The following is a 17,969-nucleotide window of genomic DNA, read 5'->3' on the forward strand; positions in this document are numbered from 1 at the left end:
AGGTAGCAGACATGTTATTTGGCTGATGGACCTCATACGTTGCCCCAAACCATGAACTTTTCCTCCAAGGTCTCTGATAGCCTGCAGCTCAAACCATGGTTTGGAGCTCCCGGTCCTCACCCTTTCTCTTCCTGAAATATCAGGATTATGACGTTAAGCAGTGAAGGCAAGGCCAGTAGGACACAGAGTGAAGCTGCTCAGGCTGGTTCAATGAATTCACATGGGTCTGAGGCTGTACTGTGTCAGTGTTTCACCACAAATTGGTGACCAGGCAAGACCTGGACACAGAGAGACAGAGATACTCCTTTTCATTCAGGCTTGTTTAGCGGGTCTGAACACCTCCCTGCTCTAGCTGGAATCTCCCTGAAGTCTTGGGCAATCAGCTTCCCCATTTTCTTCCCCAACACACTCTTTCGTTTCTCTCTCTTCTTGGAAGTTTTTGTGCAATGTATTATGAGTGATTGGTATTTGGACCTGAAAGGAGCTCTCATTGGTCAGGGTCTGGGGCTCTGGCTGAGCAGATTGCACCCATGGGAACTGATTCAAGAGCAGTGCGTGTTGCACCGGATGGTTTTATTTGTTCCTGTATCATTGCTTGCCAGGTGCTGGGTTGGCTAAGATGGCTTTGCGTGCAAGTTGAAGAAAAGGAGGCATCTGGCTCTACTGGCATGGGTTGACTGGCAGCCAATGTAAACTCTTGGGTTTGAGTTGGAGGAAGTCCTGTTCTCTTTCTCTGCCCTGTTGTGAAAACAACCTTGCTCCAGTCCAGAATACCAGAAGCTTGACTTTCTCAATAGTAAGAGGTAAAGGTGTCCTTCTTCATGTCCTTCAGGGCCAGCAGTTACTGTGGTAAATGAGGCTTAAGTCCTCCAACACACTGGTCCCTCCAGAGAGGCTTTGCTCATTTGAAGGATCCCTCCCATTTTTCTGAAGAAAGTAATCTGAGCAGCAGGAGAACCCCTGGTGCAAGGTTATCTGATAGATTCCTAAAGAGGCACTGAAGTGCTTTGAGCTCCTCTATGGACAAAGACAAGCTCCTTCTGAATGGGATTTTAGAGTGACATGACACATCAGCTAGGCAATTAAAAACATAGTGTAGAAACAAGGGAACAGGCTGTCCTTAGAGGACTTGGAGAAGTATTAGCATTTTCCCAAGATTTCCAATGGGGTTTTGCTGCAGATGCATCTACAGCAAATTTCAACCAGTGAAAATTTGTCCCAATTAGTCCAGAAATAGTGATACTGGCTAGACCTCAATAACACCATCCTCCTCGCCACCCAAGCTTTGGGCAGCAGTTCAGTCAAGATCTTAAACATCGATGGAGGCTGTGGGATTATGGCATGGGTTGGCTGTCCTTCAGCCTTCTAAGAGCAATTCTAAAAGAATACAGCCCAAAGGTATTCAGATAGACTGGTTTGGGGTACATTCCCTTCCCCTCTAGCAAAGGACAGTTGACACACCCTGTAAATGTGCTTTGTGATACTAAGACTAGATGTGATGGGATAGCCAACATTTGATGGAATATCCACCATTAGAAATGCTGGGAAATGAAAAAGGCAAGAAATGCTACAAAACGAACAAGATAAGACAGGAGTTTCAGAGGCTTCAGTTTACTATATCATTCTGTAAAGCTGTACCAGACCCAGCTTTGCTACGAGGACACCCAGGTCTTCACCCCCCCAGCGATGTCTGGGCAACGGATAAGCCCACTGCTCAGTTCATGCTCTTCATGGGGAAGCGCTGCTTGACCTGGAAGTGCTCACATCTTTTGTGCTTCAGGGACAGTCCATAGAGCGGCGTCATGTCCACCTTCTTGCCATCACAGACACTGAACTCCAGCTGCTGTAGCAAGGTGGACAGGAAAAGGAAGACCTGCCACCTGGCAATGGGTTCCCCAATGCACTTCCTTTTCCCCAGGCCAAAAATCAGCACCTTCTCCCCAGCCACTTTGTTCACTTCGGTCCCTTCAGCACTGAGGAAACGCTCTGGGTTGAAGGTTAGAGGATCCTTCCAAAGTTTCCTGGAAGGGAAAACATCAAGTGCTGAGATGGTGTCTCCTGGCCACGAGTGCAGGGGAGATGCTGGAGGGTGGGAGCTGTCAGTAAGAATATCCCTGAATTTAGTAGATACCTCACCTGCTCCCTTTTCTCTTAAAGCGGGTTGCCCCCACTTTTGCCCAGGAAGATAATTCTGCAGGAAGGGTCCTGTATGTCACTGCAGGAGGCTTTCTGCCTCAGAAGGTACTTACTCATCATGATTCACTTGCCACTGATTGACAAACACGCAGCGGTCCTTGGGGATGTAGTAGCCATTCAGCACTGTGTCCCTGGTCGTGCTGAAGAGAGAAAAGACTCTAAGAGGTTGGGAAGAAAAATGTTCTTCTGCATCCTTGCGGACTGTTTGCTCCTGATGCTGATGAAGTAAGGATGCAGCACAAAGAGATGGCTTTATGAGGAGCAGTCGCATTGTCCGTGAGCTGGATTGGGCAACCCCTACCTGAGCTGGGTGGAGTATTTCAGTGAATTGCTCTTTGGGAGCTCCTACAATGCCCTGCACAAGCACTGTGAGCTCCCCATGTCCACAGTTTGCAACCTGTGAAGCATTCTACAAGTCGATAATAATCTCCCTGCCTCTCATCACACTGCTGTCAGCGTGGCTGCAACAAGATGCCTCAAGTCCACCTTGTCCCTCCACCTCCTTTGCAACCTTAGCCCATACCTGTGCGGGATGGTGAAGGGCAGGAAGGAAGAGTGCCTGAACATCTCCAGGATAAAGGCTTCCATGTAGGGCAGTGTGCCCCGGTCCGACAGCCTCGGTCTCCTCTCCCGGCCGATGGTCTGGTCTGTGGGAGGTCAAGAGGAGGGAGCAGGTTGGGGTCAGCCCTGGCCAGGGAGGTTTTGGCTCCAGAGAAAGCAGGTTCATACACTCACCTAGTTCCTCCTGGATCTTCTTCTGGATGTTGGGGTATGTCACAAGATACATGAGGCTCCAGGACAGACCAGTTGTCACAGTGTCAAAGCCTATTCAAGGAGGAAAGCACATAGGTGAGGTCTGTACAACACACGGAGCACGGGCCTTGGCTTGCTGCCTAACCATCACATGGAGCAGTCCTGCATGGCCAAGAAGGCAGAGGACATCCTCAGCACACAGTAAGACTTGGGTTTCTATCCTGTCAGATAAAACTTTGCTAAAATATTCTGCTCTCAATCATCCTGATTTACCCTTGGGTCATGTCAGGTTTGTATAACTTCTCTGGAATCGGGGGGTTTCCACAGAGTGAATCAGTCAGTAGACATCTCCCTCAACCAGGAAAAGGCACCCTGGCTTGTGAAGCTTGGCTGAGCTGTAAGCTGTGCTCTTCGCTTTTCCCTGAAGCCTCTTTCCAGAGCTAATGTCCCATGCTAGTCTCTAGGGCTGTCCCTGAAAGGTCCAGGAAGACCAGTGAACAAGAGAACAAATGCTTAGACCCAAATGGGCTGCCTGGTGTTGGACAAAGATAGGTCAGAGATCTATAACACAAGGAGCCTGAGAAAATCTGCACTAGCTGAGGGACTGGTGGGAAAAGATACCTGCTCCAAAGAGATCATTCACAAGGTTGACGACCTTCTCCTTAGGGATCTGCATGGCAGTATTTGCTTCCACTTTTTTATCCAGGCACTGCTCAATGAGGGAGTCAGTGATGTCTCGGATGTTGTTCTGAGAGGAAGAGAAGACAAGTCATGGCAGCACAACCAGCAGAGGAATGGGTGTCACTGAGCAACAGCCTGATGTGGGCGGAGCCTAGGGTCATACGAGCTCTGAAGAACATCATCTTTCAGCCCCCATGGTCCCTACTGCTTTTGCAACCTATGCAAACAAGGAGATGATTCTGCAGGGAACAACAAGCTGGCCCTATCAAACAAGACCATGGAGGAAAAGGACTGCAGTACTGGACTGCACATGGAGAGACTACAGGTGAGGGAGACTCCAGCTGGACTCGCTACATGCAGCAATACCTGCAAGAACATAGGTGTCCACTGATGCTTGGCTGCAAGAAGAAAAACAACTCGCTACTAGAGAGGGGCAGAGAACAGGGACATACCTCTGGTGCAGGTGAGGGTCCTGCAAGCTCTTACCTCATCAAAGGTTTCGTAGTGCTCTTTGACAATCTTCTGCAGGAAACAGATGAATCGCTTGTTGAACTCTTTAAATAAAGTCATGGCGCGGCTGGGAAGGTACTGGAGCACGGGGATGAAGTCAGCAGGGTTGCCAGAAGCAGCCACGTCACCAAACTGTTCACTTACATTCACTACGTTGAGCAGCTCTTGGTCATTGTGGTCGTAACGCTTGCCAAAGCACATGGCACAGATGACGTTGGCCACAGAGACCACCAGGTACCGGTAAGGGTCGAAGCTCTTCTCCTCATCCATCAGCTGCAGGAACTTGGTGACCAGGTAGCCAGCTTCCTTGGAGACGTGCTCCTCCAGGAGGCAGGTGGAAGAGGAGGTGGGGCTGGGGGCGATGGAGAAGGTCTTCAGGGCGTTCTGGGCCAGCTTTCTGCGGGCTTTCCACACCTCCCCTGAGTCGGGGCTGAAGGTCAGGCTCTGGCCATCTGCAACATGACGGAAGCTGTGGAGGTCTGGGCGCCCCATGAAGTCATCTCCTTGCTTCACCAGGGCTTGCTTGATGGTGTCCAACCCGCTCAGCACCAGCACGGGCCGGGTGCCGATCCTGACCTCCATCACGTCCCCATACTTCTGGCTCAGCCTGGTCAGGGCCAGGTGCGTGTCCTTCCTCAGCTCCAGCACGTTGCCGAGGATGGGGTAGCCTTTGGGTCCTGGGGGGCTCTTCAGCCCCGGGGGCACGTGCTGCCGGAGGGACTGGATGAGCAGGAAGACCAGGCAGAAGACAGCAGCCACGAGGAGGACCTCGGTGGCTGAGACAATGCCTTGGCTTCCCACCAGCGACATCGCAGCCTTCATCGCTGATGGCATGTAGGAACCCTAAAGGAATTAACCACAAGTGTGGTGAAGAGCCAGGATTAGAAAGAGGCTGAGTCCTGCAGGTGTTCCTGATGCTGAGGAAGGGCACCAAGTGCCCTTAAATGGTTCAGGGTGATGGAGCTGCCTGTGCAGCACTTTGGGGTTTTCAAGAGGGAAAAGCTGGAGAACTGTAAAGACCCCAAACCCAGGCATCATTTAAGGGGGACCTCAGCCTTCCAGGCCTGTAATGGCCCCCCTTCCCCTGCAGAAGACCCCAGCACGCACTGGCACAGCCTTGGCTCCTGCCCAGGGGAAACGGTCGGTTTGCAACAAGGCACAGAAAACTGCAGCCAAAAAAAAGTGCAGGGAGGCAGGAGGAGAGGAACAGCAACTCCTCTGTGAAGCTAGCCCCATGTCCACCAGTTCTGTGAGGATCTATAGCCAGGAGGCTGGATCTGCTGGGTGGCCACCAGTGTGTGGGGGCATGGGGACTGGGGATGCCACGGGGCTGCTCTGCAGGAATGCATGGCTCGCTGGGTGGGCAGGGGAGGGAGGGGAGAGCCTAGTGCATGAATTTCTCCTTCAGACCCAAACTGCTTCTATATCCTTGTTCAAAACCACACACACACACACACACACGATCTCCTACCTGCAGGTCCTTGCTCTATACAGGGCTGGTTTTACTGCTTGTGGGTCCCAGCAATGATAGGCAGAGGGTATCTGGCAGCTGCCTGCCCTGTGGAGCAGAGGGGATCCTCTTCTGCCTCCCAGACCTTCTTCTTCTGCCTCCTGGACCTTCTTCTGCCTCCCGGACCTTCTTCTTCTGCCTCCCGGACCTTCTTCTCTGCTACCTGGAAGGCCACAGCTTTATGTGTGCTCCCCTTGCCACATGGTCATGTGCTTATCTCTGGGGGGTCATGGCACGAGAGCCCTGGGGAATAGCTATCCATTAACAAATGGGGCCGAGTCTGGCTGGAGCCAGCCCAAGAAGCCAGGGAAGATATTTCCTCAGCACCAAAGGGGCTCTGGGGGACAAATGGTGATCTGTCCTCCTGCCCAGGGCACATGGCTGCCCTAGAGCTAAGGACAGGCAGGCAGAAGGGGGTCCCTAAGCCCTGCCCTGCAGAGGATGGAGAACACGCTCTCAGAATTGCTGTCCCGTGGGATGTGGGTGCCAGCATTTCCCCCAAAGACCTTTCCTGGGCTGACCACACTGCTGCCAGCACACAGAGAAGGCTGTCACCTCCATGGCCACTCTGGACGTGCTTCCAACAGTAAGGGGATGTGTTTGCAGCGAAGCACCCATGGCCACAGCCCTCTCTGTCCCCGGGGAATCATCTGGCAGGTCCCCGCACCCCAGGACTGGTGGTGGCAGGACCTTCTGGCCCAGCATCAGAGCCAAACTCAGGTTAACGATTGCCCAGGTTCGCGTGAGAAGGCGGCTGGCTCGCTTCCCCTGGCTCCTCCGTGGCAAACAGGCAGCGAGGGAGAGGAGTGGCGGGGCAGAGGGGAGGAGGTGAGCTGGAGAGATAGGAGAGGTGAAAGGGGCAGTGCAGGGCAAGGCTGGGGCAGTTCATCCCTCCGAAAACACAGCGTGGCACCTGGCAGGAGATGTGGGGCTGCTGCTCAAGCTGGAGGAAAACGCCGGACTTTGGGAATTGCAGCTGGGATGAGCTGGAGAAGCAGGAATGAGCCAGAGCTTTGGGGTTTGGCCCTAAGTTTCATTTAGTCTTTGAAAACTACAGTGGGAATTTGGCCCAGGTAAAAGCTGAGCTAATATTTAATAAAGGCTTTCAACATCTGGTCTAATCGGGCTCATTAATAGCTATGACGCCGTTCATTAACGTTTGGCAAGAACAGTTACAAAACCCTGGCTGCTAATACTCATTCTGATAATTGCCAGGCACCTCGCAGACCTACCAGTCCCAGCTTCACCAGACAATGCCTCCCAGCGAGGAAGACATTGGGAATGCTTTTGGGGAGGCAGGCTGGGGTTTAGTAGGAGCAGGGCACTGCCTTGCAGACTGGATTCAGCCAGCCTCTCCCATCCCCATGGACCTACTCGGCTCCACTGCATGGGGTTTGGGGTGGGGGGGCAGACTGACATCCCCCACCCCAGGCAGTGTTTCAGACCTTGGTGGTCTTGCACTGATGGGGAACCTGCGCCAGCCTCTCCTGATCCATCATAACCCAAAGCGCTGGAGAAGCTGGGAAGGGTCCTGGCATCACATGAGGAATTCCAGAGGGGTTCCCCGGGACCCACCTGCCCTTCTTCCACCCTCCACATCCCCTTCCTCCTTGCCGCCCCCCCCCCCCCCCCCCCCCCCCCCCCGGTCCGTGCTCGCTGCCAAGCCCTGCGAGGGCAGGGTGCCTCCTGATGAGAACAGCGTTAAGAGATGCCGCCTTGCGTGCCAGGCAGCCTCACGCCCCAAATACATTGTCACCCAACGCCGGGCACCCACCCCAGCCACCGCCCCTCGCTGAGCCCTCGGCTGCCCAGAGCTGGCCGGGGGGGCAGGCGGCGGGGCGCTGCCGGACCTCTGCCCTTGGCAGGACTCGCACGCTCCTGCCACCGCTCGCGGATGCATCTTGCTTCCCGCCGCGGGTCAGCGCTGCGGGGAAGGATCCCGGCTGCGTGCCCGTGGGTTTGTCAGCGTATCCAGCCGTGCCAGCGTGTGTGTGCAAGGAAATACATAAGCGAGCAAGAGGACGAGGTGCCTGCAGGCGTGTGCACGTGTGGCAGCGCATGTGGCTGTGTGAACGCGTGCAAAGAGCACAATTCTGTTGCGCATTTGTGGGCGAGTTATTTGCGCACAGAGCGTGTCTGTGCACACGAGAGTGTTAAACTACGCACGTGTGTGCGCTACAGCAGAGCGCGGATGCGCATCGGGTCTGTATGGGCAATGGGTGTGTGGAGCCTGTGCGTGCAGCAACACGCCTGCATAGGGGAACCTACGGATGGGGTGATGCCCACCTGCCCCTCCGCCTGCGCGAGCGCAGCGGGACAGGAGGGACGGGGGTCCGCGGGGAGCTGGGGGCGCGGGTGCCCGCACGAGGTGCCATGGTGCGTGCTTGCGTGGAGACACCTTCGCCTGGGCTTGCTGGACACATCGATGTGTCCTGCGTGGTCCGTGTGTCCCGAGCAGTCCCTGTCCCCAGCCGTGGAGAAAGACAAGCGTGGGGGACATTTGCAGAGCGAGTGCCCTGGGGACGGACAGCCCTGCCTGGGACCGTCGGAGCTGCCTGGGGCACCGTTCAGCGTCCTCTGGACCCCAAAGGGGACAATTGCAGTGGCACGACTGACAGTTCCCCCCCCCCGCCCGCCTTTGCACGGTGGGAAACCGCCCTCTCCGCGACTCCCCGTGGCTGGAGAGGGCTGGGATGTCTGTCCTGTCGAGGGGGACACAAGTGGCAGTGGGGGCTGCTGTCGCCTTGCAGGTGGTGGCAGCATCCCGGGGCAGAGGGGATGCAGCCCCGTTACCCCCGATGGTTTACCCGCTGCCGGGGAGCCCCCCCGCCCCCAGCCAGCCGAGGGGGGTTGATGCTGAGCGGCTCCGGCGCCGCCCTGACCCCGGGCCAGGCTCCTGGACGTGGGGCCACCGCCCTGGTCCTTTAAAAGCCATTTCCCCCCCCACCCACCCATAGCGTGACTGCGAGTGACCGGGACAGCCCTCCCGGGTCTGTCCGGAGCCCCTTCGCACGCGATGTCCCCAGTGCCACCTCTGGGACCCCCCGGCGGGGCAGGACCTCCGGCCCCTCTCCCCTCCCGCTGTGGCCTGGCTGGGGACTGGGATGCGAGTGGAGGGGCTGAGATTTAGGGTGCGGGCTGGTCCCCCTTGTCCTCGCTGAAGAGTAGGTCCTGGCTTGTCACCCCACGGGGACCGGGGATGGGGGCCTGGAGCTGTGAACTCTGCCTGAGACCCCCTTTGGTCCCCCGAGCATCCCCCCCCCCCCCCCGTGCCCTCCACCTCGGGCTGCACTCTCTGCCCCATCCCCGCGCCGTCTTGACCCCCGGGTCGCTCTGTGCCCAGGGGACAGGAGGTGACAGAGGGCACGGCCGCTTCTCACGCAAACCTGGACAATCTTTAACCGGGCCGGGGCAGCGAGGGCTGTGACCCCCGGGGCTGCCCCGCCGCCCCCTTCCCCACGGGAAGGCGATCCGGGCTGTGGGCCAGCAGAGCTGCCCCGCAGCGTGGGGCGGGGGGGACACGGGTCCGCTGAACACCCCGGCTCTCCTCCCGCTGCTTTACCGGGGAGCACCGGCGGCGGGACCGGCAAGCCCCCGCCGAGGGAGCGGATCGCTACAGCACCGCGGTGGGGAGGGTGGTCCACGCTCATCCCTGCGTGTTCGGGGAGCCCCGTGGGGGACTGAATCCCCCCTCCTACCCGGCACCGCGCACACCAGGGCTATTTTCCCACGCTTCCGCTCGCCCCGCGACTTCGGACACCGGGGACGTCCCGGGGCTGCGGGCACGGGCGACCGGGGGGCTGGATGGAGCCAGGTGCCCGCAGCGAGAGCTGCGGGGTGTGTGGGGGCCGCAGCGGAGCCGGGGCGCCGCCCGGGGGGGTCGGGGAGGCACCCGGGGCGCGGGACCGGCGCCTTTAAGATCCTGCCGGTAGCGTGACTGGAGTGACCGGGGCGGCCGCGGGTTGCCCAAACATCCCGCCCGCTTCGCACGCGATGCCCCCCCCCGGTCTGGAACCCACGGGCGGCACCGGCACCCCCCGCCCGACCCGTCGGGCCCCCCGCCTCCGCCCGCCGCCTGGCAGCTTCCCCAGCGGGGACACGCAGGGAAGCGGGGCCACGCGCGGGGTGGGGCTGAGCGACCCCTCTCCTGCCACCGCGGGGGGGTGGGGGGGGGGTCCGGGTTAGTTATTGAGGAGTTTGGACTCACGTCAGCTTTGATTAGGCTTCGGTCACGTGACGGGAGGTTGCCCGGCCAATCAGGGCGAGCGGCGATGCATATAAAGCAGGAGCGAAGGGCGAGCGGGGTACCTGCCGCGAGGATCGGGCCCCCAGCCGCCCCGCTCCGGAGGTGAGTACCCGCGGGGTGCCCGCTCCGCGCACGGCTCTGCCCGGAGGATGGAGCGGCACCTCCAGCTCCCCCCGAGGGATGGAAAGCCGGGGGGTGCCCTGCTGCAGGGTGTTCCCCCCTCTCTGGCTCCCCAGATCCCCCGTAGCATCCTTCCTGGAGCTGTCAGAAGGTGATTTCTGGCGTGTCCTGGAGGTAACTCTTGCTCCACGGCCCCTGTCGCCCTGGGGTGGCCACGATCCACAGCCCTGGGCTAGAAGGGGGTCCCAGCTGGGCTGCACCCACGGGTGTGCACGAGTCTCAGTAGCCCCCCAGGCTGCTCACCCCGTGGGACCTGCGTGTCCCGTGGGTGGCTGTAGCACCCTGCCAAACCCAAGGGGAGGTGGCATTTCAGATCCAGCCTCTCCCTACCCCTGACTCGGAGTTTTCTGAGGGATTTCCCATGGAGCTGGGAGCAGGGTGCCCACAGCCTCCCACTTGCATGCTACAGCCACAGTTACCTTTCGTGGCCATTGGTCTTTACGAAGATTCGTGGCAACGCTGTATTTAGTTTGCTGGCAAGTGGAGGCTTGGTGTGGGCAACCAGATGACTCAAATCAGGAGGATTCAGCTCTCCTATAGTCGAAAACTCTGCAGTAGAAAAGAGAGGTCCTGTAGTTAAGAGAGTACATCTTCCCTGGCACACTGAGAAAAAGCTGTGGGACCAATTCCTTTCACTCCTGGTGAGCAAAAAACTGCTTTTAAGTGCAAGCAGTTTCCTAAAGTGCAGAAAACCAATGCAGCGCTGCATCCCAAGTTAAGCCCAGCTTTCCTGCACGCAGTCCTGTGTGGTTGCTACTAAGAACATCTCAAACTAGAGATGTCATGCAGATCTTCCCCTCTTCATAAAGCCTCTTTATTATTATTAAGGTTTCTGCATGCCAGCAGCGATGAAGGCTGCGATGTCGCTGGTGGGAAGCCAAGGCATTGTCTCAGCCACCGAGGTCCTCCTCGTGGCTGCTGTCTTCTGCCTGGTCTTCCTGCTCATCCAGTCCCTCCGGCAGCACGTGCCCCCGGGGCTGAAGAGCCCCCCAGGACCCAAAGGCTACCCCATCCTCGGCAACGTGCTGGAGCTGAGGAAGGACACGCACCTGGCCCTGACCAGGCTGAGCCAGAAGTATGGGGACGTGATGGAGGTCAGGATCGGCACCCGGCCCGTGCTGGTGCTGAGCGGGTTGGACACCATCAAGCAAGCCCTGGTGAAGCAAGGAGATGACTTCATGGGGCGCCCAGATCTCCACAGCTTCCAATACATTTCGAATGGCCAGAGCCTGGCCTTCAGCCCCGACTCAGGGGAGGTGTGGAAAGCCCGCAGAAAGCTGGCCCAGAACGCCCTGAAGACCTTCTCCATCGCCCCCAGCCCCACCTCCTCTTCCACCTGCCTCCTGGAGGAGCACGTCTCCAAGGAAGCTGGCTACCTGGTCACCAAGTTCCTGCAGCTGATGGATGAGGAGAAGAGCTTTGACCTTAACCGGTACCTGGTGGTCTCTGTGGCCAACGTCATCTGTGCCATGTGCTTTGGCAAGCGTTACGACCACAATGACCAAGAGTTGCTCAGGATAGTGAACCTCAGCAATGAATTTGGCGACGTGGCTGCTTCTGGCAACCCCGCTGACTTCATTCCCGTGCTCCAGTATCTTCCCAGCCGCACCATGCAGCTCTTTAAGGACATCAACAGGCGCTTCAGCTTCTTTGTGCAAAAAATTGTCCAGGAGCATTATACCAGCTTTGATAAGGTAAGAGCTTGGATGTGGGTAGAGGTGCCTACAACTGCAGAGGTGCTGCCTGTCTGACCATGGGGGGAAGAAGGTACTCCTTTGTCCCCCCACCTCTGCTCAGGAAAGCTCCTTGAAGCTCTCCAATCTGCAGTTAATTCCCCCCAGGAGCCAGCAGTAGCTGGGGGAGGTTTCCCCTGTCCTGGGTGTCCCTGACCCACTGTCTCTTCCCCAGGAACACATCCGGGACATCACAGACTCGCTGATTGAGCACTGCCAGGAGAAGGGTGTGGGGGCGGATGCCCGTGTCCCGCTCTCCAATGAGAAGATCATCAGCATTGTCAATGACCTCTTTGGGGCAGGTGAGAAAACTTGTGAGGATAAAGCCTTGCTGCTGGGAGGCTGGGTGGGGGAGCTGGAGCTGTTGGGGTGAGATCCTGGCTACTCTTGGGTCTTTGGAGCTGGTGCTGGGCTCTTGAGAGCCCTCCTGAGCAGTGACAAGAGCAGATGGCTTTTCAGTGACAGCTGATGGGGGAACTGCTCCAAGGCAAACAGCTAGAGTGATGGCATCTGTAAATACCCACTTGCCTGTCCTCTTTTGGTAATTAGATGCCTTTTGCATGTCCATCCAGGCTTTGACACTGTGGCAACTGCTTTATCCTGGAGCCTCATGTATGTTGCCTTGTACCCCCATGTCCAGAAGAAGATCCAGGAAGAAATAGGTGGGTGAGTCCATGAACCTACTTCATCCGGGGTCAAAACCTCTCTGGCCAGGGCTGATCCCAACCTGCTCCCTCCTCTTGACCTCCCACAGACCAGACCATCGGCCGGGAGAGGAGACCGAGGCTGTCGGACCGGGGCACGCTGCCCTACATGGAAGCCTTTATCCTGGAGATGTTCAGGCACTCTTCCTTCCTGCCCTTCACCATCCCGCACAGGTATGGGCTGGAGCGGCTGACACATATTTGGGTTTTTTTTGGAGTGGTTTTCTGGGAGGTGCCGTTTAGGCAGATAATTGCCTGGGAATCGATCCCTGCTATGGGGAAATATTCCAGTGCACAGCCTGAATTACTGGTGTTAAAGCTCCCCATGATTTTCATACTCACTGATAGTCTGGTGCCTGTGGCTGCATCTGCTGCCCTCAGTGCCAGCAGCTTACTGACTTGCTGACATCTTGGGATCGAATCCTTTGCTTTGCGGGTAGTTTTAGTCCAAAGCCTTTACTAGTGGGGGGATGGCAAACACCCCTGGGCTTATATTTCACTCTGTCTTTGGAGAAAACGCATCACAACTCATCCAGCTTCTTGAAACTGGAACCTTTCTGCTTGAGGAAGTCTATTTAGTCTCCCAAATACAAACCGGGGTATTTTATAGCCAGTGAAAATAAAACACCCTTAGGAGTTGCCAAGCTTTGTTTTGCCATGAAGCTGCATCTCTCTTAACTTCTCCTTCCCTCCACCTGTATTTCTTTCAGTACGACAAAAGCGACGGCATTGAATGGCTATTACATCCCCAAGGATACCTGCGTGTTTATCAACCAGTGGCAAGTGAATCACGATGAGTGAGTATACCAAATCCCCTGTGCTTATCCGGGATGTGATGGCTTTGCCTGGCATTAAGATCACTCTGATCCTTCAGAGTAACATCCCAAAAGCTGAGTCGGGTGTGAAGGCGGGAGAAGGCAGATTGCAGCAAAGACTGTGTGGGTTTGATGCTGAGTCCAGCCTTGGTTTGCCGGGGCATGGAGGTGCTCTGTGTTGACTTGGTCACTGGTTCAGCAATTTCCCAACACCAAGGCTTACCCAATTTATGTGCAATAACATGGTGATATTCTCAGCGTTCTGGACTTTCCATGTATGTGTGAGGGTTGACAGACTGGGCTGCTGAATAATCAGGAATCGGTAGATCCTCCTGCCAAGCAGCTCTTGTGACTGGGGTTGATGGCTCTGGATGTGCTCAACAGGAATTGCCTGATTCCCTCTTTCAGGGAGAAAAATGTCCTGACGTGACTCTCATTAAACTCAATAGGCTCATGTCGTTATTGATGATAATCAGCTTTGGTGAATGAAAGGGGATCTGGAAACCAAAGCCTCATCTTACCCCTCCACTGCTCTCCAGTAGAGACCTTTCGGGAGGGGGGGAGTAGGTTGACTAAGGCGTGATACAGAGTGTGGTTCCCATATCAGGTATTTTGGATCAAAAACTCAAGATGTTTGTATCCTAATAGCCCAGCAGCACAGAAACATTACAGTATTCCTGCTGCTCCTGCATATGCTGGTGAGCATTGCAGTGGGAACGCTGCCTTTAGGGCCAGAGAAGATTCCCCATATCCAAGCAGAAATTTGCAGCTAAGACACTGGAAAACCCCATCTGACATCTCCCAGCAGCTGAGCTGGGACAGTCTGGGAAGTTTTGCTGGGAGGATTCTAGGTGGGAAAACCCTCAGGTCCCCATCCTTCCTTTTCTGAGAGCTGCTGACTGATTTCTGTGCTCTCTTTTTGGCTGAAACTGCAGGATCTCTAGCTATTGCATGCTGAATTAAATCTGTCTCTGGTATCTGCACAGGCAAACACCATCTGAATTTGAAAGCGGTTTCAACAGACTGAGCTGATGGGGTCTGACATGTAGTTGGCATCAGGGATAGAGGTTGCCAAAGTGTTTGGATGGTGACATGAGAAAGCATTGCAATGCTTCTCTGCAAGGAGTTTTTTTGATTGCTGTCCCTATCACAGTGGGTGAAAATGCTTTCCTCAGGTGTGTCTCCTTTCTGCTCCAGGAAGCTTTGGAAGGACCCCTCAACGTTCAACCCTGAGCGGTTCCTTAATGCCACGGGGACCGAAATAAGCAGGACAGAGAGTGACAAAGTGCTGGCTTTTGGCTTGGGGAAGAGGCGATGCATTGGGGAGTCCATTGGCCGGTGGGAGATCTTTCTCTTCTTGGCCACTATGCTGCAGCAGCTGGAGTTCAGCCTCCGCCCTGGAGAGGAGGTGGACATCACTCCTCAGTACGGACTGACAATGAAATACAAGAAATGCGAGTGCTTCCAGATTAAGAAGCGTTTCCCCATGAAGAGCTCTCCATAAGCTGCAGGAGGAAGCATGGCTTTGCAGAAGAAAGCCAGCCCTCAGAGCCGGACACTCAGCCTGCTTTTTCCTGACGCTTTCTAGAAGCTAGCACAGCCCCTTGCTGTGTTGTTTCACTGGAGGCTTGTTCATCTCATGTAAACGCGAGTGGGGAGGAACAAAGCCAGCTTTGTCAGGCTCCTCGCAGCCCCCCTAGCCAGCTTCATTGCCCTTGCCTGCAGAAAAGCTCATCCCTCTTGGGGAGGTCCAGGGGACCCGCAGCCCTGCAGTGGGGAGGAGGGTGCTTTGGGCTGGGAGAAGTGGTGTGGGATGACAGTAGGGGTGTCCTCGCCCTGCCCAGTGCCACAGGTAGAGCTGGAGCTGCCATGGGCAACTCCCTTCATCCACCAATTAGGAATAAACCTCCAGGTTCCTCCCTGAGAAACCTGGCCAGTGTTTTCCCACAGGATGAAAAACTTTCAAGCTTGTTTGGCAGAGCTGTTTGCAAAGCCTTCATCTCCTTATGCTGATGGGAACAGGCTCTCCCTGATGCTCCAGGTGCCTTCTGAAGGGCTCTCGAGGTGATGCGAAGGCCAGATCTACCCCTGTGCCAGCACCTATCTCGAGTGGACCCGTTCTGGGTGCTCCCTCGCACAGCTAAACTCCCTGAATGTAAATTCATGAAAGGAATCCCCGAGTGTTTCTATCAATCCTTGGTGACAGCCTACTAGGGAAAAAAACAAAAAAATACCTGTAAGTAGTGCTGCTCACAGACTGAGATATTAGCTAAACTCCTAAAAAGAAGCCTCCTGGAAAATATCAAAGGACTGAAAATAAGGGATAAGAAGCAGTAAGAGGCACAGTAGAACACTTCTGGCTTTCAGACTATGTATTTGCTGCTTTTTAACTTTTTTTTTTTTTATTATTATTAAAAAAAACAACCAAGCAATAGATTTCTATATTCGAAATAGTAAAAGAGCAAGGGTTTGAGGACTGCAGGAAATGCACCGCCTTATGTTGCAGTCTGCTTTTAGCCAGCGTGAAGGTGAATTCTCTTGGCAAATGGAGCAGTGATTGCTGCTTGTTTGTACCTCTGTGGAACAGATCCGTATGCTGGGATATAAATTGCACACTATTTCTAACCCAATAAATACTTACATGAAAGTTTCTTGCTGGTCTTATTCCACTGGGAAAAGATTTTTTTTTTTTTTGAAGGGACACACCCCACACCTCTCTATTAACCTTTAAAAGTCTGACTTGGATATGTTGGATCAGGGTTTTTCCTATGGGGACATGAATGGGCTGTTCCTTTACTGTCAGGGCTGTGACACCAGTGGCATTAGGGGGAGTTTTTAGTCCTCGATGGTGATGGTTCTGGTCCTCCCTGTGTGTATAGAGAAGCTAAAGCATCAGCTGGCATTTGCTGAGAGATGATGCCAAGCTCCAGCTCAGTTCAGGATTTCACTAAAGATCAGGACTAACCCTTCTGTCCCTGAAGAAAATTTAAAAAAATCAATGGCTTCAAACTCGCCTTTCACAACTCTCAGGGAGGTGATCCACAGAGTGATGCTTCAGGCCATCGCCTGATCTGTGCTTCCCCGTCTCAGAACATGATTATTTCTGAGGCTTGCATAACTTCTCTTAAAAAAAAAAAGGGCAATAAACATTAAATTGTCATGCAAACAATAAGGGAGTATATGGAAAATTGGGCTCTGTGCATACCTGAATGAGCATCCCTGAAGTGGCATCCCTGCAGGGACCAGCACTCCAGGGTTTCCAGTTTTGTGGGGTAGGAAACTGCTCTTGTCTTACAGACACATTTTCATGAGGCATAAATGTTTAGCCAAGACCTTGAATAGGGATATAATATCAGGAATCTTGGCAAAAGTCACTTTTCTGCTGAAAAGTGTGCTCCTCCCCGATCCCTGCCCTGGGATGCTCTGTGGTGTGAGCTACTCACCCTTCACAGGAATACAATAAAAATAAGTGCAGAAAGGTTAATATTTTACTCCATCCTCCACCGGGACATAATTCAGTGGCTTTTTAAATGGTGCCACCCATTGTACCACAGAGTTATTTTTAATTTTGTGGCTGTGCCACAGAAAGGCTGCTCTTGAGAAGAGGAGCCTTCCTCCCACAGTGACCTTGTTCACATTCACGTTATTGTTACCAACTGCTATCATAATGATTTTGTTTTTAATTAGCGTCCCCGGCACAGCCTGTCGTTTAGCTCGGGAAGGTCAGCTGGCACACGGATCCAGCACCCCACCCACTCCTTCCTCCAAGTAATGAGCAAAACAGCCTCTGGCTTTGGAGGGGAGAAAAGCTGATTTTGATGGTGCTGAGGAGAAAGCAGGAGTTGAATGTGTTCATGTCTCTGCTGGTGAGTTGGAGGGAGGTGATGGACAAGAGGGAATGGCCTCAAGCTGTGCCAGGGCAGGGTCAGGCTGGCTCTTAGGAAGCATTTTTTTGCAGAAGGGGCTGTTGGGCGTTGGAATGGGCTGCCCAGGGCAGGGGGGGAGTCCCCGGGATCCCTGGAGGGGTTGAAGAGTCGGGCTGAGCCAGCGCTGAGGGATCTGGTGGAGTTGGGAACGGTCAGGGGGAGGGTCATGGTTGGACTGGAGGAGCTGCAAGGGCTTTTCCAACCGAGATGATTCTGTGAAGTGATGAAGGTGTGACAGAGGTGATGAAGGTGGTGGAGATGCGGTAGGTATGGTGGAGGTGTGACAGTGATGACAGAGGTGAGATGGAGATCACGGAGGGGATGGATGCAGGTGTGACAGAGGTGATGGAGTATATTTGGCAGCAGTGATGGGAGCGATGGAGACATGACAGAGGACGCGTGGCAGCGGCGATACAGATTTGATGGAGGTGATGATGGTGGGATGGAGGTGACGGATTTGCGATGGAGGACGTGTGACGGCGGTGATGAGGGGGTGAGAGAGGTCACAGAGGTGGTGGAGGTGTGATGGTGGTGGAGGAGACACGATGGAGGCCACGGAGGCGAGGGAGGATGTGTGCCAGCGGTGACGGAGGGGAGATGGAGGTGACGGTGCTGGGGCGGACATAGAACAGTAGTCACGGCGGAGGGGTGGAGATGGCGGACGGGTGGGGGCGATGGCGGAGGTGACGGGGGGTGACAGATACCGCAGGGGACG

The 17,969-nt window shown here is 55.1% G+C and overlaps 2 protein-coding genes across 2 annotated transcripts; one reads left to right on the top strand and one right to left on the bottom strand.

The window, feature by feature from the left end:
• Positions 1-1,605: 1,605 nt before the first annotated feature.
• On the bottom strand, positions 1,606-5,705 carry LOC141965421 (cytochrome P450 1A5-like). Its single transcript, XM_074916990.1, has 7 exons — positions 5,612-5,705; positions 4,117-4,983; positions 3,571-3,697; positions 2,932-3,021; positions 2,720-2,843; positions 2,250-2,336; positions 1,606-2,021 (listed from the first exon to the last, which is right to left on the bottom strand). The coding sequence occupies exons 2-7, from the start codon at positions 4,972-4,974 to the stop codon at positions 1,715-1,717; spliced, it is 1,593 nt and encodes a 530-aa protein (XP_074773091.1). The 5' UTR covers positions 4,975-4,983; positions 5,612-5,705; the 3' UTR covers positions 1,606-1,714.
• A 4,163-nt stretch (positions 5,706-9,868) lies between these two features.
• LOC141965387 (cytochrome P450 1A4-like) lies at positions 9,869-15,147 on the top strand. Its single transcript, XM_074916907.1, has 7 exons — positions 9,869-9,998; positions 10,905-11,770; positions 11,985-12,111; positions 12,382-12,471; positions 12,564-12,687; positions 13,224-13,310; positions 14,526-15,147. Exons 2-7 carry the CDS (start codon positions 10,913-10,915, stop codon positions 14,830-14,832), a joined length of 1,593 nt encoding a protein of 530 aa, XP_074773008.1. The 5' UTR covers positions 9,869-9,998; positions 10,905-10,912; the 3' UTR covers positions 14,833-15,147.
• The last annotated feature ends 2,822 nt before the right edge of the window (positions 15,148-17,969 follow it).

The sequence above is a fragment of the Athene noctua genome, chromosome 13, assembly GCF_965140245.1.
Source record: "Athene noctua chromosome 13, bAthNoc1.hap1.1, whole genome shotgun sequence".
In the NCBI taxonomy this organism is placed as follows: Eukaryota; Metazoa; Chordata; class Aves; order Strigiformes; family Strigidae; genus Athene; species Athene noctua.

Bases quoted from the DNA above. Each gene is read 5' to 3' on its own strand.
- LOC141965421 (XM_074916990.1), bottom strand. From the start codon at position 4,974: ATGCCATCAGCGATGAAGGCTGCGATGTCGCTGGTGGGAAGCCAAGGC. The intron at 3,698-4,116 runs GTAAGAGCTTGC...TCTTCCTCTCAG, and splicing joins ACTACGAAACCTTTGATGAG to AACAACATCCGAGACATCAC. The intron at 2,844-2,931 runs GTGAGTGTATGA...GACCTCCCACAG, and splicing joins GAAGATCCAGGAGGAACTAG to ACCAGACCATCGGCCGGGAG.
- LOC141965387 (XM_074916907.1), top strand. From the start codon at position 10,913: ATGCCAGCAGCGATGAAGGCTGCGATGTCGCTGGTGGGAAGCCAAGGC. The intron at 12,472-12,563 runs GTGGGTGAGTCC...GACCTCCCACAG, and splicing joins GAAGATCCAGGAAGAAATAG to ACCAGACCATCGGCCGGGAG. The intron at 13,311-14,525 runs GTGAGTATACCA...TTTCTGCTCCAG, and splicing joins TGGCAAGTGAATCACGATGA to GAAGCTTTGGAAGGACCCCT.